The sequence below is a fragment of the Macrobrachium nipponense genome, chromosome 21 (assembly GCF_015104395.2).
Source record: "Macrobrachium nipponense isolate FS-2020 chromosome 21, ASM1510439v2, whole genome shotgun sequence".
In the NCBI taxonomy this organism is placed as follows: domain Eukaryota; kingdom Metazoa; phylum Arthropoda; class Malacostraca; order Decapoda; family Palaemonidae; genus Macrobrachium; species Macrobrachium nipponense.
The window spans coordinates 73,663,661-73,689,904 of NC_087212.1; the positions used below are offsets into that span (position 1 = coordinate 73,663,661).

The window sequence follows — 26,244 nt, forward strand, 5'->3', positions numbered from 1 at the left end:
AGGAGTGTTGTGGATCTCGTCTGGACGTGAGAAACGCCGCGATTTCTGATGCAATACCTCGTCTAGATTCATCTAAGAAGTTCTAGAAATCCCCGGAGTCGGTGACGTTCACCGTAGGCTCCGCCCCCAGAGTGCCGTATAAATACGACGAACGAACTTTGGAGAGCACTGATCGTAAGAGGAAGAGATCGTAAAAGAGAGAGATCACCAGTTACTAAGAGCCACAGATCAGATTATCAGTGAGAGATCAGCAGCAGCAGAGCTCTTCTGTGAGATACGAGAAAAAAGGAACCAACGAAGTATCAATCAAAAGAAGAGTTGTTCGAGAGTTGGTTGGATATTGGTCTAGTCGTCTTCCAGTGTGGACGGCTGAGTTGTCTCTACATTGAGCAGACTTTGGAGAAGAAAAGGGGAGAGTTCCTGTCTTACAAGTAGACTAGTTCCTGCTATACGGAGTCAAGAGGACGTCTGCAATTGCTGCTCTTCGAAGTGCCAAATTGCCTAGCAAGTATTTTAATTTCCTCACTGTTCCCCCAGTTCATGCAGTGTAAGATTCTATCTGTTTATGTAAATAGGAGATACCATTCTGCATGTGCCTTTGTTAGTACGCTTGTAAATAAACCTTCGTTGTGTTAGTGTTTCTTTCTATATTCGTATACCCAGTTTCAACTGTTGGTGTTGAAATATTTTTTTTTATTTCATATCGAACCTGAAGCGGACCTCTCTCAGAGGCCGTAACACTGTGTCGACCCTCTCCAGGATATTTCGACACCGTAACATTGTCTCTGAGATCTTGGAGTCTGCAACATTCCCCTTCATGGGAGGTATCTCGTTCCTTCTCTCTTGATCAGTCGAGCATGGACGGGGGGCCGAGGTACCCCGACATCCAGTTGTATTTGGGGTCGTCCATTCGCTCGGGGTGGAAACTGTGTCCCCCCCCCGGACGAGGGGAAACCCCCTCACTGACTCACCCGACTTTTCCTTCTTCAGGTTTGGCTGCCACGGGGACAATCTCGGACGGGCCTGGTACTCGCTGGGGCTCCAAGGGAGACCGACGATTCAGGGGCTGCTGAGTCACCTGGCGAGAGGGGCCATGCTGGTAACCCACGGTCCGACCACCACGACTACCACGACGGTGTCCACGCCGGGCTATGCTACTCCGCCACACCTGGTCTATACCCAGCACGTAGCTGCGGTGACCCCGACAGCTGCTGTGCAGGTGCCGCTGCCGGAGGTGAGGATGTCCGTGGTGTCACCGCCACCTGGGTTTGCCGCTCTTGCTCCAGCCCCTGACTTCCGGTGTCCCAAGAGCTCACCTCTGGACCTGCCTCCTGTGCAGAGGATGCCGCTGGTTTCCGCCCCGCCTCCTGTTCCTAACTACGATGCCGCTCCAGCCCCGGTACCAGTTCCTGCCGCCGTCGTTCCGGCCCGTGGTGTTGCTGCTCCCACCTCAGGTCCTTCTGGACAGGTGCAGTCGGACCCTGTTGCTTCGGCAACTGCCCTGGCTCCGTCCTGGATGGAAGACCTAACGGTGGTCCTGAAGAAGCTGACAAGGAAGAAGAAGAAGAGGAGGAAGGTTTCGTCTTCGTCTTCATTGTCGTCTTCGTCGCTGTTGTCTGCCGCCGCTTCCCCTTCGACTTCTAAGGCCCCACAGCCTAAGAAGAAGGTTGCCTCCTTCCCCCCCCCCCCCCCCCTAAAAAGGGTCGTCCTGAGACTTCTAAGGGGCCGTCCCACTCCGGTGGGATGGGTAGGACTTCCGCTGGTCCTCCTGTTCCTTCGGGAACGGGGCCCGTCTCTCCTTCCGCAAGGAAGAAGAAGACGGGGACCGGAGGAGCACTGGCTACCACCGGTACCTCCTCGCCTGGCGCCAGAGGTTCTGCCTCGGCGCCAGGTACCATCTCAGCCTCTCGCTCGCGATAGGTACCGAGTGTACGGTCACTCGCGGGTTACCGTGCAGCCAAGACCCAGGCAACTGAGTCCGCTCGGCGCCAGGATCCAGGCACGGGACGGAAGACTGGGAGGGGTCGCTCAAGTGACTCCCACCAGACCAGCGATCACTCTCTCAGCGATCCGCTGGTACCCAGGGCTGACGCGACAGTCCCAGACCGGCCGCGGGCTGAGGCTAGGAAGCAGTCCCCTCAGTCGCCTGAACCAGCCTCGGCTGGGCCAAGCGGTGTGGTGCGCCGTGAGGACAGGCCTCGCTCCCACCGCGACAGTGGACTCTGCAGGTCGCCTGACCGCTGCTCCTACCAGGACTGGGCGTAGAGGGGGACCAGTAGCAGCTCTGACGCTCGGGACTGTCGCTGCTGTTCTCGGTCCAGCCGCTCTCCCAGGGAGAGCTGCTCGACCAGGCCTGCAGCTCGATTGCCACCGCGGGTTGGCGATCGCCTGCAGCCCCCTCAGCACACCTGTTCTGCCGGTGAGCGCGGGGGAACGTCAGGTCTGCCTCTCCTATCCCTTCAACTTCCTCGGGCTACACCGGGAAGAGCGAGGCGATCAGGAGTGATCGCGAGGGGTGCGCTCCTTGTGATCCCGCCACGACACCCTACGAACCTGGCACGGTCCTAGGACTGACCAGATCGTATGCGCAAGTGGCAGGAGGAGACCATGAGGGGTCTGTTGCGGTTCTTCCTGTGGAAGGAGGAGGATCTCGGGAGGCATTCTCGCTGGAGGGGCTTGACGGTCCGACTCTGCAGGATGCAGTCACTTCCGAGATCCAGAGGTCGTTCGCTGAGGTTATTGCACTGATTCGTCAGCACAACGACCTCAGGGAAGGATCGCCGCTCCCACCTTCCGAGCCTACATCAGGTTTGGAGGCTTTCTGGGGACCTAAGAAGGAACCCAGGACGACGGTGGGTCTGCCGCGATTGGCCTTGGCTGACAGCGTACTGAGCCAGATGGATGCTCTTGTCTCCGGACAGGAGGGTTCACTACGGTCCGGTAGGTCTTCCAAGCTTCTTCCCCCACCTCTACTGCGACAGAGGCGATTCTACGTGCCTTCGGAAGACCCTCTGCTGCCCAAACAGGTTAACCCGGAGCTAGCTAGGCTAACTCCGGGGGTGTCTCTGCAGCAGTCCCATGGATCGACCTGTGGTCCCTCACAGTGTCGAAGGCCGCGACCTCCTTAGGGAACATTTCTCCTGAAGGGGACCCGGCTTTTGTGAGACTGTGCCAGTCTGGGGGTAGGGCCATCTCCTACCTGGCCCACCAGATGGCTAACCTGTGGGCCAACCTGTTTCTGCGGCGTAGGGACGCTGTCCTCACCCGAGTGACCAGGGCGGCTGGACGAGAGGCGGCCTTGGGTCTTTGCAACGGACCGGTGCGGATTTCCTCCTCTCTCTTCCCCAGAGAGATGGTGGACACTGCGGTGGAACAACGGCACACTGACAATAGTGACCGTCTTGTCCACCAGGCAGTCTCAAAGGTGGCTGGGCAACCTCGGACGACTGCGGCTAAGACGATTGCCTCGTCGAAGCCAAGAGGAAAGACTCTGCCTTCGACTTCTGCTGTAAGGAGTCACCATAACCAGCCCTCCTCCCAGTCCTTCTCTCGAGGGGGATCTGGAAAGAAGTTGAAGAGAGGAGGGAAACGCTAGGGACAGCGTTCCCCCTCACTTGCTGCCGGAAGTGGGGGGTGCCTGGTGGGCCATTGGGCAACATGGCAGCGCTTCGGAGCGGAGACTTGGATTGTAAACATCCTTTGGGAGGGATATCTACTACCCTTTAAGTCTCGGCCACCCCTCACCTCCAACACGGTCCAACTGCAGACGTACGTACCTGGTTCGACCAAGGACGTAACGCTTCGTCAGGAAGTAGAAGCCATGCTGAGCAAACGTGCTGTGGAGATCGTATGGGATCAGTCGCCGGGCTTCTACAGTCGACTTTTCCTGGTGGAGAAGTCCATGGGGGGCTGGCGCCCAGTGATTGATCTCTCTCCCTTGAATCGGTTCGTTCGCCAGACTCGGTTCACGATGGAAACAGCACGATCAGTGCTCGATTCCATCAGGGAGAGCGACTTCTTGCTTTCTGTGGATCTGAAGGATGCCTATTTTCAGATATCAATCCATCAATCCTCCAGGAAGTACCTCCGCTTCATCCTTGACGGGACGGTGTACCAATTCCGGGCACTTTGTTTCGGTCTCTCAACCGCCCCACAGGTGTTCATGCGAGTGTTCACACTGGTGTCGGCTTGGGCCCACTTGGTAGGGATACGTCTGCTGAGGTATCTCAATGATTGGTTAGTCCTGGCAAGCTCCCGCTTGCAGTTGCTGCAGGACAAGGATCAACTCCTCGAATTCTGCCGCAATGGGGATCGTAGTGAATTACGAGAAGTCAGATCTCTAACCCAAGCAGAGGATGAAGTACCTGGGCATGCTGATCGACACGATAGCAGGGCGAGTCTTCCCCGCAGATTCGCGGATCAGCAGGTTCAGGGAGGCAGCAGAACAGTTCCTGTCCCTTCAGGAGCAACCAGGTCAGCAGTGGCAAGTTGTGATCGGCCACCTGTCGTCTCTCGAGAAGCTAGTCCCTCACAGGCGTCTTCACCTGCGGTCTCTTCAGTGGAGACTAAAGGAGTATTGGTCACAGGCAAGGGACCCTCCTTTCTTCCCCGTGTCCCTCACGGAGGAGGTGAGGCAGGACCTAGCCTGGTGGCTGGACGACGGGAACCTCGTAAGAGGAGTGCCTCTTTGCACACACACACACACACACACACACACACACACACACACACACACCCTGGAGATGCTGCCCTTCTCAGACACATCGACTGAGGGATGGGGGGCACACCTGAAGGAATTGCTGGCTGCAGGTTTGTGGGATCATCATGACAAGCACCTTCACATCAACGTTCTGGAGCTCAAGGCAGCATTTCTCTTTCTCCAAAAGCTCCAGGATCGTCTGGTGGGACACTCAGTGGTGTTGATGTGCGACAACACTACGGTAGTGGGGTACATCAACAAGCAGGGGGGGCCTAGTGTCCCTTCCGCTGCACCAGTTGACGTTGCAGGTGCATGAGTGGGCCGTGGCACACTCAGTAGAGCTGTCAGCCCGCTACATTCCAGGCAAGAGGAATGTAGTAGCCGACAAGCTCAGCCGTCGGGATCAGGTGATAGGAACCGAGTGCTCCCTTCACCCAGACGTGACGGAAAGGCTCTTCAACCTGGGGGGGCGTCCAGTCATGGATCTGTTCGCCACCCGGCACAACAGAAAACTCCAGGTTTTCTACTCTGTTGTACTGGACCCATGGGCAGCTGCAGAGGACGCTCTCCAACACCCGTGGGACAACCTCTTCGTTTACACCTTCCCCCGTTCTGTCTGATTCGCAAAGTGATCAGCAGGGCGCTGATTACCATGAATCTTCGGATGATCCTGGTGGCTCCCAAACGGCCTCAAGCCGTTTGGTACCTGGACCTGCTGCCTCTGCTTGCCAAAGCACCGAGGGAGATTCCCCCCTGGCACAACCACCTGCGCCAGCCACATGTAGAACAGTACCACCGGTCCGTCAAGTCCCTGTGTCTTCACAGCTGGCTGTTATCCACCATCTCTTGCGAGCAAGAGGCTTTTCTCGCAGCGCAGCAACAGAGATGGCTGGATACTTCAGATAGTCCTCTGCAGCTGTATACCAGGGGAAGTGGTCCGTCTTCTGTGGTTGGTGTCGTGGACGGGGTCTCTCTCCTCTCAGAGCCACTCTTCAGCAGGTAGCGGATTTCCTCGTCTTCCTTCGCCGAGAGAAGCTCCTCTCCGTCTCTGCAGTTAAAGGATACAGAGCGGCCCTGGCCCTAGTCCTTAAACTGCGAGGTGTGGATATTTCCTCCTCTTTCGAGATCTCCCTCCTGATGAAGAGCTTCGAGAGGTCTTACCCACCCAGGGAACTCAGGCCCCCGGGGTGGGATGTGACTCTCGTCCTTAGGAGTCCGACTCGCAGACCCTTTGAGCCACTCCAAGAGTCGTCAGACAGGGATCTGACCCTCAAGACCCTCTTCCTGCTGGGCCTGGCATCGGCAAAGAGAGTAGGCGAACTTCGTGCGAAGACTCAGAATCCTTCGGTGCCTGATGACCAGTTCGAGTCTTTCATGATCCCCTCCCTGAAGGAATTCACCGATAATGATGCGGATGAGATGCTGCTTTGTCCTGTGAGGGCGCTACGGCGCTATCTGAAGAGAACTCGGCACCTCAGGCCTGAGTGTCGACGCCTCTTCGTTAGCACCGGGTTTACCAAGAAAGAAGTGTCCAAGAACACACTTTCTTTCTGGCTGCATGAGGTGATCAGGAGGGCGTACGACACGGCTGGTAGTGACAACACCCGTACCCTTCGTTGGAGAGCCCATGAAGTCAGGTATTGGTTCAACCCTTGCGTTCCGCAAGAACTTCTCCCTGGGGCAGGTACTGAAGGCAGGGGTTTGGGCCAACCAGACCACCTTCACTTCATTCTACCTTTGGGATATTACCCACAGGTCCTTGGACACTTTTTTTCTTGGGACCCGTGGTGGCTGCTCAACAAGTTTTGTAGTCTACCCAGCACTCGAGGGACAGAACTGCATCGGTTCCTTGTGTGACTGCATGAATGGACGAGTGAAAAAGTGTAACTAGCTTCTCTTCCTCCTTTGTTCTTCTCCTCTACCTGTGGGCAAAGGGCTGCGGTCGTCACTACGCTGAACAGGAGGCCGATGCAGGTAAGCTAGACAACCGAGCTCCATCCTATCCCTTTCAGTAGGGATAGGAGTATATATCCGCCACTCCCCAACAAAGGGGGGGGGGGGGGGGGAGTGGAAGCCAACAAGAGACAAACCCGTGACTTCATTTTGGCTCTTGAAGTAGGATATAGTTCTTGCCTTTTGCTATTTATAAGAGGTACGCTTGCCTCCCTCTTATAAATTTGGTCCAGAAGTCTGACCACTGATCCTGCAGTGCACACCCCGATCAGCTGGGCAGAGGCTAGGATCCCTCCCTCTGCTCTTACGACCAGGGAGCGATCCAAGGTAGGACTAACACCAGTCTGTTCATAAGACTCAGATTCCACCACCAAGAAGTGAGTCTTCCTATTGTTAAAGGACCGAGGGTTTGTATACGTATCGGAACAAATAACAATTTGTCGAAAATTGTATTTTTCCTAACTATACAAACCTGAGGTCCTTTACACATAGTCCCACCTCATGCCACCCCTCACTCTGTGTTTCCTGGGCCTAAAGCAAAGTGACTCCTCTCCTCGCAGTCGGACTGACCGCCAACTGCTGGACAAGTAGTTAACTACCAAACCCCCTTGTTCGAAGCTTACGACCGGTTCAGCTGCCGCTAAGTACCTTCTTATTGTTAAAGGACCTCAGGTTTGTATAGTTAGGAAAAGTACAATTTTCGCCAAATTGTTATGTTTTGTCGTTAATTTCAGATGTTGTGATAATTTGTTTCTTTATTCTTACATATTCTTATTTTTTATTTCTAGGCAACTAATGATGGCCTAGGTGTAAATATCAGGAGCATGGTCATAGTTGCTGTACTGATGATTCTTATGATGTTTTCCGTCCACTGCACCTGGGTCACTTCAAATGCATATTCATCACCATCAATAGTATTAGCTTCTTATGGCCAAGATGGGTAAGAATGTTGAGTTATTTGTGTTTGGACTTTATATAATAGTTTTTTAAATAGATTCTGACAAAAGTTCAAGGTGTATAATATTTAGGTTACGTATTTATATAAATGTAACTATTATGTATTATGAGAGGTTACCTGTATTATGAAGCAAGAACAAGAGAGAAAGAAGTTATTTATTTTTGCATTATAGGCAGTTTTAAACAATGTTTATCTTAAACAATTATACGAGTACTACAAAGGCAGGCAGTACAGAAAGTCTAATTGAGCAAGTGATGGTACTGTATGCCACAACTGTAATGAAGATGACAGGTATGCAAGGTGAATTTAAGAAAATGGTGTCCATCAAGGACAAGCACTGAGCCATTTATTATTTATCATAGTTATGGATTAAGCTACAAAGTAATTCAAGAGCAAAAGCCCCATGGAACTCTGTACTCTGCAGATGACAAGGCATAGAGTGAGAATCAGAAGAATGGACTAGAATATTGTAAAAAGATGGGAAAGTTGAATGGAAAAGAGAATTGAAAAGTCAATATAATCAAAATTTATGGCAAATTATCAGTTGTATTATTAATCCAGTGGTTGCAAGCAGCAGCTGAGGTTGTCATTTTTATCAATAAACATATTTTAATACAAACCCATTAATCATGAATAGCTTTATTCCATGCAGACATTCCCCAGCCGCACTTTGTGATAAACCTTGAATGATGAGAGACCTGACTGTGTTTAGAGCCTCACTACAGTATCCTGGAAGGGGTCCTGCTTTATTGCTCCATGGGTGTTACTTCAGGTATATACTACTTTGAAGATGGCAGCAGTTATGGTGTTTTGTGAAGGGCCACTCATTTTCATTTATCCAATAGTGTCCTCTGTGCATCAGTCAGTTTGCAAGGTAGATGCATGAATGAAAGGTTTGGCACACCACTGAGCTGTCAGCCAAGTGCATTTCAGGCAGGAAGAATTTGTTGGTATATCAGCTGGGCTCAGTTCCCAGAGTCAGGTAGTACAGACATTGGGCTGTAGCCATACATGACAGAAAGGCTGTCAAGGTCATTGGAACACACTGATGATTGATTTGTTCCCCACACAGTTAAGCAAGAAGTCCCTTATGTTCTGCTCAACTAGACCAGATCCCTGGGAGGTAAAAAAAAAAAAAAAAAAAGGGTCTTTCATAGGTCAAAGCATCAGTTCAGCAGATCATAGATTTCTTTGTATCTTTTAAGGTAAGTTCTCAGATTGAAGGGTATGTCTCTCTACCTTGGTAGAATTATCCTTGCTCATGAGGAGCTTGTTTATTTCAGGAGCTTTGTCCTCCCCAGTGGGATGTGACTTGTTCTCCACAGCCAAACTCAGATGCTGCATGAGCACTCGAGTTGAAAACTTGGACTGGGAGCTCACTTTTAAGACAGTACTTACTAGCCTTATCCACAACAAAGTGTGTTGGTTAGTTACATGTTGTGTCATGTGTGGTCCAGCGCTCAAAAGGATGGTAATTTTTCATATTGGATCACTGTTTATGATGAACAATCAGAACCCATCAATCTAAGGCAAGAGATATGAGTGTTTCGGGATGCCCTTCCTCCAGGACTATGTTGGTGGTGGCCTTGACCAGATGTTTTTATGTATGGTGCAAGCCATAAGGTGTTTTTTAAGAAGAACCCAACTTAGGCTAGAATGCTGGTCTGTTTGTACCAGCAAGCATGAGTAGGTGTCTATAGGAGCACCCTTTTTGGCTGCAGTAATCAAATAAGCTTACAACTCTTCTAGAGAAGGTGACAGTGAGACCTCACAAAGTGGAACAGTCCCAAGCATTTCAAAGAACTTGTGGTTTGACAGTGACATACCCACAAGTCATTGGACTATGTGTGTGTGTGTGTGTGTGTGTGTGTGTGTGTGTGTGTGTGTGTGTGTGTGTGTGGGGGTGGGGTGTATCACCCAAGCTCCTTTTACAGAAAATATATGTCCCCCAAATACTCAGTTAATATAAGACTGGGGTGAGTGATTGAATAACTAGTTTCCATCCTTCTTATGTAACCCTTCCTATTTGACACAGCAGCCAAGACTTGGCTCCATCACTGTATAGACTAAAGAAGGTGTTTCAGGAATCATCTCTCCCTTGAATATGATTTTTCTGGGATTCAACATACTAGTCAGTCGAGAGACTACCATCCACCTGGTTTGTATTTCTGTGGAAACTAAAGACAAATTTGTATGTAATTTATATTTATCACATATATAAAGATCAGTGCCTTTTATTATATTCCCACCTTAACCACCCTATTTAGTCCTTGATGCTGAAGGGAAAGTGCTTGATGATGGTGACTGAATCCCCCCACTCACCTTCCCACCACCGTTTAACTACCTTTTCACTAAGTTTCAACGACTGATCAACAACTTGGTGGAGCTCTCTGCCAGATACATTCCAGGCAAGAGGAATGTGGTTGCTGACAGGCTGAGTTGTCGGAACCAAATCCTGGGCATGGAGTGATCTCTGAATCAGGTCATGGCAGACAGGCTCTTTTAGGTTTTGGGGAGGCCTATGCTAAACCTTTTATCAGCTTGCTCCAACAGGAAATTGGAAGTTTACTGTAAGGTGGCCCCAGATCCTCTTGCTCTAGCAGAGGATGCCTTCCAATGCCCTTGGGACAACCTCGAGGTGTATGCCTTTCCTCCATTTTGCTTGATCTGTCAGGTTTTGAACAAGGTAATGAGTTCTCAAAATCTCAGAATGACTTTAGTAGCTCCTCTGTGGCTGCAAGCAGAGTGGTTCCTGGACCTTCTGTCCCTTCTGTCAGAGTTTCCAAGAGAGATTCCCCGTGGCGGCAACTTCTTTGCCAGCCTCATGTTTAAGGTTTCACCAGTCTGTAGAATCCCTGTCTCTTCACGGATGGTGACTATCAAGTATCTCCTCCGAGCGAGAAGTTTTTCTCAGGGGGCAGCTGGACATATGTCCAGTTACCTCAGGAAGTCCTCTTCAACAGTTTACCAGGGAAATGGACAGTCTACTGTGATTGATGTCGTCGACAGGGTTTCTCTACTCAAAACCTCTGTTCAGCACATAGCAGATTTCTTGATCTTCTTCAGGGATGAGAAAGGCCTTTCTGTTTCTGCTATCGGGCTACAGAGCAGCATTAAGTTTGGTGTTATGTTTGAAAGGCGTGGACATCTCTACATCCTGGAATATCTCCTTGTTTTTCAGGGGTTTCAAGTAGACCTGTTCTCCAAGGGAACTGAAGCCTCCAGCATGGGATGTTTCACTTGTCCTGAGAAATCTCACTCAAGCTCCCTTCGAACCCTTGCATCAAGCATCAGACAGAGATTTAACACTGAAGACAGTTTTCTTGTTGGCCTTGGCTTCTTCAAAAAGAATGGGGGAGCTTCATGGCCCAGGTTATGATGTGAAACATACCAGGGGTTAAGGGTCTGTGACCATTGAGTTTGTCCCAAAATTTGTGGCCAAGACCCAGAATCCCTTGATGCATGATGACAGATTTGCCCCCCTTTTATTTATTTATTTTTTTTAATAACTAACTTTGTAGGCAATGACCTGCAAGAGCTCTTGCTATGTCCTGTCAGAGCCCTATGATGCTATCTTAAAAGGACTTGCCATCTAAGACCCTGGCGTCGTTGGCTTTTTGTTAGCACTGGTCGGTCCACAAAAGAAGTTTCCAAGAACACCATTTCTTTCTGGATACGTGAGACAATCAAGCAGGCTTACTAATCTCTTGATGGTCCTGTCGCTGAGTCTGTGTAGGCAAGAGCACATGACGTCAGAGGTATAAGTTCCTCTCGGGCATTTAAGAAAAACTTTGCTGTTCATAGAATTTTGAATGCTGGTACCTGGCTGCATCAATCCACATTCACTTCATTTTACCTAAGAGATGTTGCCCACAGGCCTTTGGTCACGTTTTCCTTGGGCCCTCTGGTGGCTGCCTAACAAGTTGTGTAATTCACCCCCTTCACGGGGCAATTTTGTATCTTACCTATGATGATTGTGTGGAAGAGAGAATGAGTGAGTTGGTCCTTTCTTCTTCCTATGGGCAGGTTGAGGAATAGACACATCATATGCTGGACTGGTCTGATACAGGTGAGTAAGGTAGTCTTACTGATAGTTGTTTTGCTTTGCTTTTGAAATAATCAAACCCTCTATTCAGTAGCAAATACTCCACTATCTCTAGCAAGGGCGAGTAAGGAGTAATAACAAACCCCTGTGGTTATATGGCTTGTTATATGAACAGTCAGAATTTTCTTTGGTTCCTTACATACAATGAATCTGCTCATATATCATTGTATTTCAACCCAGATGGCTGAGTTGTTAGATATCAGTTTATCTATCTTCCCACAGGCATTGCACCACCTTTAGAACTAATTTTTTTATGGAGGTTGGTCAGGTGGGTTAACTCCCAGGCAGGGTAGAGGGTACTTGTACCTCCCACCAAGGATAAGTCTATCTTATTGTTAAGACCGAAGGTATGTTCCTCATATGAACAAATGACAAATTTTTAATCAGTTTGTATTTTTCATTGCTAACAAACCTGAGGTCTTAACGTTTTACTGCCCACCTCTAGTCACCCCTCTCTATTTTATTATAACTCCTGGGTTAGGGAAAAGACTGGAGTGTCACGAGGTCTGGTGCTCAGTCTCTTGACCAGCTATCACCCCGTACGCGCAGGAGTTGCCAGATCTCACAAATTCCTTGCTTTACAATCTTACGTTGTGTTAACCGGTTACCAGCTGGTGCTTGGAAGTTATCTTATTGTTAAGACCTCAGCTTTGTTAGCTATGAAAAATGCAATTTGATTAAAAATTTGTAATTTTTCCAGGATATACAACCACTGTGTATTTTATTTTTCATAAAATACTTTTTTCCAGGATATACAACCACTGTGTATTATCATAATCCTATTGTTAAATATCCTTATAAATGTCAATGTTGCCAAAGGAAAAAGTTTACACCTAACAGCGACGTAATTTATTGTAACCTCACCCCTCTCTTATTTACCACCAATTAAACTTCAACAACCAAACCAGCTTGCACTGGAAGTTATATCCTTATAGAATAGTATAGATTCATAGCTCTCTCAACCCGTCATATAATGTCCATAGAGGTACCACTTACCGAATGCCTTATAAGACATGTTACTGGACAGATGGTACTGGACAGTCTTAGTGGCACCCTTCCAGTCCCAGCTGCATTGTTTTTTGTTTTGTAATTTACATCCTTTCCCTGTGATTGCTTCTCTACCTGTCTAAAACTCCTCAACTTTGTGTTCAATTTTCAGTGTTATTGAAAAAAGAAACTGGGTAAACCCTGTGACAGTAAGACAGAAGGTTCAGTTGTCATGTTAAGGGGGCCGGCCGGCTAATGCCCTTTTTTAAGGACAGGACTTTGATATTCATACCACTTAATAAGGTGACTTGGGACATCTCCAAACCGCATATGATTTTCGCCTCTGACCTTCGGTTTTGTGACGCCAGGGCGATTTATCCCGAAAATAATCATTTTTCAAATTCTATCTCCTCCCTTGATATTTAATATTAAGACCTGGGATTACTACCATATATAGACCTGATGTAGACCTCCAATCGAATGAAGAGTTTTTTTTTCTAAAAGTCATTTTTTTGCTAGATAGGAATTTTTCAATATGGTAAAAAAATAAACCCTATAAATCAGGAGAAAAAAATTTATAAAAAAAAATACGAAACAAAAATTGGAAAAAAGGGCTTGATTTGATTGTTCTATAATGTCTTTCTGAGTTATATACCAAATTCCAATGTTATAGCTTTAAAACTAAGTGAGAAGATAGATTTTGAAGGTCAATAAGTATAGTTTTGAGATACGGGCGTTCAAAGTTTTCCTTCGTATTTCTATAAAGACAATGTTAATAAATAATGATTATTATGAATGTTTATTTCTTTTTTGTGTATTAATAAACCAAAACAATTTTATTTATCATAATTTAATCATAAATGATGATCCCTTTGCTCATATATCGCAGCCTGGGGCACTGCTTGAGGCAAGATGGGGCACTCCTTCCTATGCAATTCTCTCTCTCCCCTTCACTAACGCGGCTTATTACAGCGAATTTTCTTCTTCTGTATGTTAGCGAGATGTTTTCCTTGCATTTTCCTTTTTGGCATGATGAAATTCTTGCCCGAAACAAAGATAAACAAACGTAAAATGGAAGAGAATGTCAAGAGGTGAAACTCGAAGGCGTACTCGTTTTTTTACAAAGACAATTTAATAAATCATGATTATTATGAATTTCATATTCCATTTTGGGTATTGAAAAACCAAAACTTTGTTATTTATCATAAATGAAGATCTCTTTGCTCAAAGATCGTAGCCTTGGGGATAGTGTGACGTGTGCTGTCAAGCAAGACGGGGGCGTTACTAAGCAACCCTCCCCTCTCTCTTCACTAACTACGCATATATTATGATATTCTGTAATAATACTTGACCGATTTTTCTTCGTCTGTATGTTAGCGAGATGTTTTCCTTGTCTTTTCCTCATTGCCATGATGAAATTCTTGCCGAAACATACATAAACATACGTAAAAGCGGGCGAATGGCAGAGGTGAAATGGAACGTGTAGACTACTTGAAGTCTGTGATCGCACTAAATCAGGACTGGACTTGGTAGCTGAGCCTGAAGTCTCCTTCTCGACTCGGGGAATGTCTACAGATGCCATTTCTCCCAATTTCTTTGACAATAATTATCAAAATTTACGATAATAGAAGAAATATTGCATATTCTTGTACGGATCAATGTTTTAGGCTTATTGAGTTACGATAACTAATTACCCTGTAACTACGAAAGTAAGAGGAATTTTGATGAAATATTTCGTATACGTATTCTCAATTGCCATATGAAGCTCTATGAATTTTTTCATGACTGCATTTTTCGCCCTATACCACATATATAGGTGTTCCGGCCGGCCCCCTTAAACACATTTTATTATAATCATTAGTAATGATAACTCCTATAATGGATTCTCTGTTAGGTTATCATAAAATAATGTCATCTACACCAAATTTGTGGCATGTTTAGAAATTGTAAGTGATGTATGGCTCCTGGTCACAAAACAAGTCACAATATTTTGTGGTGTACATCATTCAACTTTCCAGGACGCGCACAACCATGTAGCCTATATTTCAATATTGACCTGTATATTAGCAACTTGACAAATGTTATCGTTTGGTTCCCATGTGCTCTGATCCTAATAGAATTTTGTAGATGTCTTGAAAATCAGTGTTTGGATATTAGGGGTTAAGCATGAAGTAACTTTGCTTATTTATTTATTTTTCTTTGATTTTAAAGGAGCCGTCAGATCCTTGATGATTTCCGTGAAGCATACTACTGGCTGGCTCAGAATACCGACGATGATGCACGTGTAATGTCATGGTGGGATTATGGCTATCAAATAGCTGGTATGGCAAACAGAACTACCCTTGTTGATAACAACACTTGGAATAATTCGCATATTGCTCTTGTTGGAAAAGCAATGTCTTCTAATGAAACTGCAGCTTATGGCATCATGACTGCACTAGATGTTGACTATGTGCTTGTAATATTTGGTGGTGTCATTGGCTATTCAGGAGATGACATCAACAAATTTCTGTGGATGGTTAGAATTGCTGAAGGAGAACATCCAAAGGAGATAAGAGTAAGTAGAACTTATGAACTTATTTCATTAAAGAATTAATAAACTGTCGTCATGTTTGGTTGGATAGCTTAAGCATATGTATGCTACTCCTATAATATAATGTATGCTGATATTGATAGTTAATGTATCAGTGTTAAAAGGTCATGAGGTCACTTAGTTAATAAAAAACATCTCTGAATAGTATTTTTAAACATTTAGGTAATCCTAATTTACATTGAGTGAAATAACACATTTTTCTTTTAGAAATTTTAAAGTTATTCAGCAACTGCTTATTTGAAATCTTAGCTTAATATTTGAATTTTATGTTACAGGAAAGTGATTACTTCACAGACCGTGGGGAGTTCAGAGTAGATTCGGAGGGTTCATCAACTCTCTTGAACTGCCTCATGTACAAGCTGTCCTATTATCGCTTTGGTGAACTTAAGGTTAGCAGTTTTCCTCAAATTGCCGTTTCTTCTAGATTTCATTAGAAATGTATAAAGCTAATTTGTTCTGACACGTTATACAAACCCTCGGTCCTTTACATATTGAATTACTATTCAGCGCCAGCTGGACCGGTCGTAAGATTTACTAACAAGGTAGTTCGGCAGTAACTGCTTGTCCGATGGTCGGGAGTCCCGCCTGACTGGAGGTAAACATATCACTTTGCTTTCGACCGCCGTTGGGTGAAGACGTATGCTTGCCTCTCTGCCCGCCTCTGTCGTGAGATTATCAAAGCTTAGGATTACTTTTCAACCTGTTTCTCTTAGAATACTTAGTGTGTAAGTGATTATAAGTACTATTATTATTTTTGTTTTTTAATTTGTGGAAATGCATTGCAAATTGTAACATGCACTCCCACGAATCGGAGAAACCCCCTCTCCCCCATCCACCTGGAGAATGTGCCTTGGAGTGGAAGGATCTCGGGCATTAACTTGTGATTTTGTGTCTCTTGGTCAGAGAAGCAGTGGGAGTTGTACGGAAGAGAAAGAAGCCGCGTAGAGCCGCCAAGGTGTCGTCGGAAAGATCTCCTTCGACACCTCTGGTGACCGACACTTTATCTTCTTTTCTCCCTCCTCGTCAGCTCCCGCGTATGGCGCTCCCCTTTTTGGGGGATGTGACCTCTCCACCTCTTCGCTTGATTTGTTGAGTGCAGAGGAAAGAGGGTGACACCCCGACCTGGAGTTGTACTCTGGGCTTCGGTCCACTCGGGGTGGGATGATTCCCCCTCTGAACGAACAGGAACCCCCCTCCCCCCCTTTAACCCAACGGTTGCTCCCTCAGGTGTGTCTGCCTTCGCGGGTGGAGATCTTCAACAGGTGTGGCGATCTCTTGAGTCTTACGGGCACTCCGAGTATTCAGGGGCTGATTCACCACAGCACCTGGTGTACACTCATCTTTCTCGCTCCGGCGGGACAGGTGGGTCTTCTGCTGGTCCTCCTGTTCCTCTGGGAATGGGGCCCGCCTCTCCTTCCTCAGGGAAGAAGACGACGGGGACCATGGAGGTACCAGCGCTGCTCCCGGCTCCCGAGGTTCCACTTCTGGACCGGGAACCGTCTTGGCCGCTCACTTGTGAGCATCACTGAGTGTACGGTCACCTACTGGTGACTGCAGCCAGGAACCAGATGACTGAGCATTCTCACTGTCAGGATCCAGGCAAGGAGCGGAAGGTTGTAAGAGTTGCTCAGGTGACTCTCACCAGACCGGCGATCGCTCTCACAGCAATCCCCCAGTTCCCAGGGTTGATGTGACGGTCCCACCAAACCGTCCACGTGTCAAGGCTGGGAAGAGGTCCCCCCTGTCACATGACTGGTAGAAGCTCTCCTGATGCACGAGACCGACACTACCTTCCTCGGTCCAGCACTTCTCCGCACGGAGACCACTGGTCCAGACCTGCAGCTCGATCTCCACAGTGGGTTGGCGATCGCCTGCAGTCCTCCCAGCCCACCGGCTCTGCTGGTAGGCAGGGCAGGAGTGTCAGGCCTTCCTCACCTGTCCCTTCAACCTCCTTAGGCTATACCGGAAGGAGCGAGGCGAACATGAGTGACCGCTAGGAGTGCACTCCTTACGGTCCCGCTACGAAAGCCTATGATCCTGGCTTGGTCCTTGGACCTAGCGGATCGTATGCGCAAGTGGTTGGAGGAGACCACGAGGGGTCTGGCGAGGTTCTTCCTCCTGAAGGAAGAGTGTCTCGAGAGGTGATCGGCCTTGATGAATCTGACGGTCCATCGCCTCAGGATGCGATCACCCCAGAGATACAGAGGTCCTTTGTAGAGGTCATTGCGCTGATTCGTCAGTACAATGACCTTGGGGAAGGATTGGTGGTTGCTCCCTCTGACACTCCATCGAGGTTGGAGTCTTTCTGGGGCCCTGAGAAGAACCCAGAGCGATGGTGGGATTACCCCTGTCTTCCTTGGCTGACGGTGTGTTGGACCAGGTGAACGCCCTCTTCTCTGGACAGGAGGACTCAGGTCCAGCAGGTCGGACATGCTGCTTCCCCCTCCTCTGCCTCGTGAGCGGCGCTTCTACGTGCCTTTGATAGACCCATTGCCGACCAAGCAGGTTGGTCCGGAGATTGCTCGTCTAACTGCGTGAGTGCCTCTTCTTCACCTGCTGTTTGAGAACCTCTGGTTCTCACAGCAAGAGGCATCGGCCCTGGAATCCACTGCCATGGCAGCTTTCCAGGCCGTCTCCTGGCTGGATCTGTGGTCCTTCTCGCAGTAATCCAGAGTCGTAGCCTCCTCGGGACCTATCGTTCCCGAGGAAGACTCGGCGTTCAAGAGACTGCCAGTCTGGAGGTAGGGCCATCTCCTGCCTCGCCCACCAGACGGCCAACCTGTGGACCAAACTGGTTCAGAGGAGACGGGACCCAGTCCTGACTAGAATAACCAGAGCAGCCGGTCGAGAGATGACGCAGGGTCTACGCAACGGACTGTTGCTAGGTTCCTCCTCTCTCTTCCCCAGAGAGATGGTGGACGCTGCGGTGGAAAAGTGGAGAGCTGAGACCAGTGACTGTTTAGTACACCAGTTGGCTAGCGCTTTCTCCTCTCCTAAGACGTCGGCACCATTTAGGGTAGCGCGAAGTAAGACCCAGCCTTCCTCTTTCACTTCGAGAAGTGAGCATCAGCCCTCCTCTCAAGCCTCCTTCCCTCGCGGGAATGGAGGTAAGAGGAAGGGGAAGAGAGGGAAACGCTAAGGACGACAGTCATCTAGTTTGGGTAAGAGCTCACGTAGTTAGGAGTGTGGCCCCATCCTTTGCCTTTCAGAGGAACTTTTTGGTTTTTCAGAAAATGAGGGCAGGGTCACTTGAACCTTTTCTACTAACGGATGTCACCCACAAGTCCTTGGAACCTGTGGTGGTAGCTCAGCAGGTTGTGTAGATGCCCAGCTATTCATTTAAAAAAGTATCTCGCCCAAGTATGTACTTGGTTTAGTGTAATTCTGGGGGTGACTGTAAATTGAATGATTACTTCCTTCTCCTTTCCTTCTCCCTGTGCAGAGCATCAGCTTATGATGAGTACTTACTAGATTGAGCTAGAAAACAGTTATGTAAGCAACCAGGCATCCTGTTTTATAGTTTCTGCTGTAAGATGCCACTCTTTCTGCTCATTCTTTAATGGTGGGGGATGGAGTAAATTTATACTCTGAACTTAAGGGATTAACACATTTGGTGGTCCGAACATTTCCTTACAGGAAAAGGGGTCTACAGTCATACCCTAAACTTAGTGAGGTTATATTCCAGATTCCCTCACGTAAGTTGAGTTTTTGCGTAAGTTTTGCAGGGTCTCTAAAATTCTAATTAATGTTTATTTTTAGAATTTAAATACTAAATATAACCCTAATCATGCTCCCAAAGTATTAAGTTAAAATTTTAAATGAAATTAAAAGTTACTGTAATTTAAAGTTATGTTAATACATTACCCTTAAAAAAATAAATAAATGGTTGTAAAAATAGAGCAAGTATTGTAGAGAGATTTGTATCTTTCCCCTTTTGGCCAATCTGTTTTTAGAAGTCTTGTCAACTTCGCTTTTAAGAACTTCTTTATTGTACTTAACTTTCTCTCTAAACATGACAAAATCATGCTCTTAAAGCATTTTAATTTCATTTAAAAGTTAGCTTAATACCATAATGTAATTCACATTTACTTTACAGTGTATTTACATATGAGAGAGAGAGAGAGAGAGAGAGAGAGAGAGAGAGAGAGAGAGAGAGAGAGAGAGAGAGAGAGAGAGAGAGAGAATGTTATTTACATTAAATGCACTTATAAATTACAAAAAAATTAAACACTTTTACAGGGTTTCTGAGGATTTGCAAATGTTCATGTGTCTGTGAAAAACTCATGAATGACAGTTAGTTAGGTTCCATTGAAAAGTTTGCACTATTGTGAATTCGCGCAACTCAAATCACACAAGTTCGGGAAATTACTTCAGGGCTTAGGGCCTTACAACTCTGGAACCCCTAAGTAGGAACCAGCATCATTCCCCCCTGATTCCCTCTATAAATGATCATAGTGATGAAATTTAAGGGTAGATTTCAACTTGCATATGATTCCTACAGAAGGCAGTGATTTGCATTTCTGTAGGAACAATAACAAATTTTTTAAGTAATTTTTATTTTTCTTAGGTATACAATCCTGAGCCTTTTATCATATTGCCTGCCTCAGCTAACCCATTTTGTCTGTAATACAAAAAAAAAAAAGTACATGGTGACAGCAGGCAAATTAGGGCTATTACCATTCTCATCCCCTCAACCACTAATTAACTATTTTCAGTGACTGATTTCAGCTCATGCTGATGAATACTCCTTCATGAAAGGTTCTGGTTTGTATACCTATGAAAAATACAGGTTAATTAACAAACATTTTACTTTTCTTTTGCTACGTTTATAACACTTATCTTATGTGCAAGTTATCTTTTTCTGTTTCAGCTGGACTTCAGAACACCTCCAGGCTTTGACAGAACGAGAAATACAGTTATTGGTAATAAAGATTTTAAGTTGACCTACCTAGAAGAAGCTTACACAACAGAACACTGGCTTGTTCGAATTTATAGGTGAGTTCTCACCAATGAATAGCACCAAGTATTCTTTCATGTAATGATAAGTAATGCTAAGTTAGTGAAGAATGATGTTTTGATAATATATTACGTATATTTTTATACAAACGCATTAATTGTATATAGTCATGTTCTCAGTAGAATGCACCATCTTAAGAGATTTGAAAACAAAATATCACTGCTCATGTGCCAGCCAACTCCTCCTTGCTACAAGGTCTCGCTACTCAGTTTTCTCTGCAAACCTCCATCTAAAGAATGAGGGGGAAGGAAGAAGGTCACTGGACATGATAATTAAAAGGATAGTATGAGAAGTTATGTATACAGAAACATTGTAACTGCAAATTATTTATTATGAGTAGCCTGAATTTTAGTTGAGGGAAAATGAAACAGATGAGCACCTGAAGAGAAAGGTGGACAAAGCTATAGGACTTCCAATTCCTTCTAAGGTAGGTGATGGAGTTGGTAATCAGTGTTTTAAAACCCTTCCATAAATAGTAGATTTGAAATGAAAGATGCAACCAAGCATAGCATACTCACCGAGCATAAGATGCATGAAGGCTGTTACCCCAGGAAATGCACACTTCACCTCTACTAGATATGAGTGATGAATCTTGAAGATGAGTGACACAGATCCCTCCCACGTAAATGGACATAGATTGCCATGACAATAGATTCCAGCAAATAATATAAGTAGCTTTATGAGTATCATTGCTTCGATATATGTTCATATCCCAAAACTATTTGTAAACCAGTGTATTTTTATCTTTGAGTTTTCATTCTTGAAGACAGTTGATAATGAGATTAGGTGGATCCATGGAGCTGGACAAAAGGGGTCCTCTTATATGTAAGGTGATTAGGGTTGGTGACTGGAGCAGACAAATGAGAATGACAAAGTTGATGCTCCCAAGTTGATGATCACAGCCCTGATGGGAATGGAGGTGAATTTGTTCCCAGCTCAAAGAGTAGGTCTTCCAGGAATAGATCAGGAGCTATGGAATAGGAAACTTGGAGGATGCAAAGCACTGCCTTGAAAAAAAAGTTGGAAAGGTTCTGCAAGTCATTATCCCATAATTCACCATTATGTTTATTAACATGCAGTAATGTTCAGTACAGAAGTGTTTTAAGGGAGAGGGCAAGACAAGCCGGTGACACCAAATACCCACTCCTACCAGTTTAAAAAACTTGTGTATCCAAAACTCAGAATCCCTCAGTGCATGATGACAGGTTTGCCTCATTCTCAATTCGCTCACTGAATGACTTTGTGGATGGTGACCTTCAGAAACTATGGCTTTGTCCTTTCAGGGCTCTGTGCTGTGATCTGAAAAGGACTCGTCACCTTAGACCTAGGTGTTGAAGACTTTGCCAGTACGGGCCATGTCAGAAAGGAAGTTTCCAAAACACGATTTCCCTCTGGCTACCCGAGGTGATTACACAGGCGTGTTCCTCATTTTTCAGTTCTTTTAAGGAGACTGTACACTCAGGGTGCACAAGATCATAAGTTTAAGTTCCTCTCTGGCTTTTAAGAAGAACAGGACTGTTCATAGAATTTTAAATGCTGTTCTTAGGCTACATCAAGCCACGTTCGCTTCCTTTTATCTGAAGGATATTGCCCACAAGGCCTTGGACACATTTTCCTTGGGCCCTGTGGTGGCTGCCCAACAGGTTGTGTAATTCATTTAGCCCCTGACAGGGCAATTTGTATCTTACCTAAGGAGTATGTTTGGAAGAGAGAATGAGTGAGTTGGCTGGTCTCTTTCTTTCTCATTGTTCCTTTCTTCTTCCTTCAAGCAAGTTGAAGAATAGACATAACATATACACTGGAACTGGTCTGATACAGATGAATCTTGTAGTCATGCTGGTGATAGTTATTTGCTATATTCCTATACAATAGACAAATCTATTCTCGGTAGCACATGCTCCTCCCTCTAGCAAGAGAGTTGGGAGTGGTGAGAAATCCCTGAGGTTTGACAGGGTTATTACTGGAACAGACAAAGTTTGATATCTCCCAGAAGTGCAATGAATCTGACCATACTGCATTGTACTGAACCCAGCAGACTGATTTTTTAGGTATTCATCTACCTATTCTCACAGGCTATGACCCCTCCTTTAGAAATTCTGCTTCTAAGAAGGTAGTCAGGTAGGCTGAACCCCCAGCTGGTTCAGGGTACTTCTACCTCCCTCCATGTATAAGTCTGTTCTATTGTTAAGACCGAAGGTTTGTTCCGGATATGAACAAATGGCAAATTTTTATTCAATTTGCATTTTTCAAAGCTTACAAACCTAAGGTTTTAACGTTATACTACCCTCCTCTAGCGTACTGGGTTGGAAGAAAGCAATGCGTCACGAAGTCCTGAGCTTGGTCGATGACCAGCTTCCATCTTATGTACATGTGGGTTGCCAGATGCCACAGATTCCTTGCTTTACAATCTTTGATTGTTTTAATTGGTTTGTAGCGGGTGCTAGAAGATTATCCTATTGTTAAGGCCTCAGGTTTGTAAACTATGAAATATGCAAATTAATTAAAAATTTGCCATTTCATGGAAAAATTGTCTATTTGCAGTTTTTTTTACTGAGAAATATTCACAAATTACTGTATTTTCCTATTTTCCTGACTAAATGCACTTTTTATGATAAAAATATTAAAATTAAAATACTCAGGAATAATCATTTTAATGGTTTTTTTTTTTTCCTTTTAACTATCAAAATAGGCAGTTTCAAGTGTTTTCAGAGGGTTTTTATGTATTTGCCAATTTTAGCTGTTTGGAGGGCATGTGGTACCAACCCCCGGCATCTACAGAGGTTTTACTGTAATTGTTGAATACAGGCAGTCCCCAGTTACCAGCAGGAGTTCCATTCCTGAGGGCTTGACAGTAACCAAAAATTGTTGCTAACTGAAATTCAAAAGTCTATGGGTGTCATAATCCACCTTACGATGCCTTAGACAATGTCACCACTAGATATTTTACCCTAATACTACAAACTGATAGCGAAAACCACCACTAACTGAAACTTGACAATTTATGGTGCTTATGACACTTGAGTTTCAGTTAATGGCACCGATAACTGGTTGATGTCACTTCTCTAAGGTATTTTATGGTGCCATAACTCTAATATCAGCACCTTTTGGTGCCGATAACTAAAACTCAGCCTGTTATGGCACCATAAATTGCCGATTTTATGGCGCTAGACAAGCTCCATAAAACCGGATCGCTGTTAGCCGAGACCTCTGATAACCGGGTACTGCTTGTTTTGAATTTTAACCCAGCCTAATCAAGCTTTTTTTGTACACAAATGTACAATGTACCCATTTGTAGGCATTCTCCAATACCAGTATACTCCCAATAAAACCTTCGAACAACACCACAAAAAGACTTACAACCCAAAAACTGCTACTCAACAGAGAGCTCTCTCTTACTAACCAAACAGCACAAGCACGTGTCTCCTCTTCGTGTTATTGTTTACATCCAACAGACGCCGCCGCCATCCTGTCAGCTATGACGTCACAACACAAATTAAATACATCAATAGACACCACCTAAAATCAACCATATGCTGTCCATACATAGGACATCCACCATATTTCGACAATGCAGAAAATAACAATACAGTGGTACCTCGACATAGGAAAGGCTCAACTTTCGAAAAACTCGACATACGAAAGCAAACTCGAAGATTTTTTGGCTCTACATATGAAAATAGTTCAAGTTACGAAAGGTTGTTGCTGTAAAGTCCCGAGATTCGCCCGGACCACCGAGAACAATTTTAAAACTCTCGCGCCACCAACTGAGTAAACTCGCCACCATCCTCCCGCTCTCCCATTGGTTCCTGATGCTAGTCACCTCATGAGATCCTGCTCTCCTATTGGTCAGCATCTACCCCTTGTGCTCCATGTATTCTATTGGTAAAAGGATGCTGTAAATTGAAAAACTTATTCATGCAATACATTTAATAAAAAAAAAAAAACGTAGAATAGAAATGAATGGTTATTATATTGTTTGGTAGTTTCAGTAGTTAAAGAGAGATAATGAAAATTTATGTCTTACTGTGTGCTAGGAAAAAGTGATAGCTTGGCGATCGTTCGGTGCTCGTAAGTGTTGGATGTAAACAGAAGTTTGGAAGCTTTTTTTTTTGTGTTTGATTGTTTATTATAGTTCATGGTTACTTAATAATTATTTGAAATGAGTACATGCAATACATTTAATAAAAATAATTGTGAATTAGATATCATAAAATATAAAATAAATCAGACTGCTATCATCGAAGACAACAAATATGTATTTTCTAGAATTCTTCTTCTGTTTTAATGTTACGTATATGTTTCTTTATAGCTGTCAGTAACTCGGTATCTCCATTAGGTAAAGATAGAATAAAGAATAGAAATGAATGGTTATTATACTGTTTGGTAGTTTCATTAGTTGAAGAGAGATACTAATGAAAATTTATGGCTTACTGTGTGCTAGTTAAAGTGATTGCTTGGCGATCGTTCGGTACTCGTAAGAGCTGAGGATGCTAGAAAACTTCCAATCATTCATTCATTCGTAAGAGCTGAATGTAAACAAACGATTGGAAGGTTTTTGTGTGTGTGTGTGTGTGTGTGTATTATAGTTAATGATTAATAATTATTTAAAATGAGTACATACTGATTATTTATACATTTTATTGGCATATTCTAAGCTTTTAGCTTCTTAGGTTTAGATGTCAGAATCATAGACTAGGCTACAGTAGCAACTGCTAACATAGGCTAGGCTTATTGCTAAGGGACATATGCTAAAGTACTAATATATGCAGTAAAAATGGGGTTGACCATTACATGCAGTTGAATATTACTCAAGTATGTACAGTATTTTGCCTTTCTGGAGTCCTATTTCTTTCGTCGGATCGGCGTCGTAACCCTAGAATATGTGTTGTAGGCCTGGAAATATAATTTACTGGGGGGAGTTTTGTAGGGCTTTGAACGGATTAGGCATTTTACATGTAAAATGCGGCTCAAGATACGAAAAACTCATGATACGAAGGCCTCTTCGGAACGGATTAATTTCGTATCTCGAGGTACCACTGTAACAATAAAAATGAATTAATTGATTAAACAAATAGCACTGAACATGATATCTGAGAAGAGAGCAATTTCCACCATAATTTTCAGTGACTCAAAGTGCTATTGATGCTATAAACAAGTACAAGTCTACAAATCACCTTGTACAAGCAATCCAAATTAAAATACACCAACTTATTCAATCAGGACTACATACTAATAAAAATTTTGGATTCCTGCGCATGTGGGAATTGAAGAAAACGAAAAAGCAGATACAGCTGCCAAATTAGCTTGCACTATTCCATCAACAATGACACATGCATCAGTATCAGACTGGAAAACCTCAATTGAGCCTTTAATATATCAAGACTGGCAAATAGATTGGACATCAGTGCCAACGACGTACAAACAAACTGAAAAATATAAAAAGTGAAGTTGATACATGGATGTCATCATTTCAAAAAGAAAGAAGTGTTACTAACATATACTACTTGCCAAACACCAATGACTGTCCAACACTTATTAGTTGATTGTCCAATTTTGAACCATCAAAGGGGCTTATGTTTTCAGAGCTAGACATTGAAAGGCATTCTTTCTGAAGGCAAAGATTTTTTGTTTGATATAATCATCATGTTTTTTTAAGGATAAATTCCTGAAAACCAGCCGAGAAGAGCTGTTGTTAGGCTCAGAGGTTTGGATAAACTAATCCTTTATATTAATAATAATAATTAATGTTTTCTGAGCCCGTGATGTGTTTTCATTTCTAATCCTCTCTTCTTGTTACTCCTGTCATCCATCTAGTAAGGGCAGAAAAATGTGAAAATCTACTGTATAGTTATTAAGCAAAGTACATTTTGTTAATTGTCATTTTTCTGGCTTCATTTTCCCATGTAGATATCTGATGGAAAGTGTTTGAAGT

At 44.8% G+C, this 26,244-nt stretch overlaps 1 protein-coding gene across 2 annotated transcripts in view; it reads left to right on the top strand.

Moving 5' to 3' along the window:
• The window catches only part of LOC135198170 (dolichyl-diphosphooligosaccharide--protein glycosyltransferase subunit STT3B-like), a 132,264-nt gene that overhangs the window by 88,408 nt on the left and 17,612 nt on the right, over nucleotides 1–26,244 (top strand). For both annotated transcript variants that reach the window (XM_064225689.1, XM_064225690.1), the window contains exons 9-12: nucleotides 7,441–7,592; nucleotides 14,914–15,259; nucleotides 15,571–15,684; nucleotides 20,166–20,290. In XM_064225689.1, coding sequence (XP_064081759.1) covers nucleotides 7,441–7,592; nucleotides 14,914–15,259; nucleotides 15,571–15,684; nucleotides 20,166–20,290 — 737 coding nt within the window. The remainder of the gene's footprint in view (nucleotides 1–7,440; nucleotides 7,593–14,913; nucleotides 15,260–15,570; nucleotides 15,685–20,165; nucleotides 20,291–26,244) is intronic.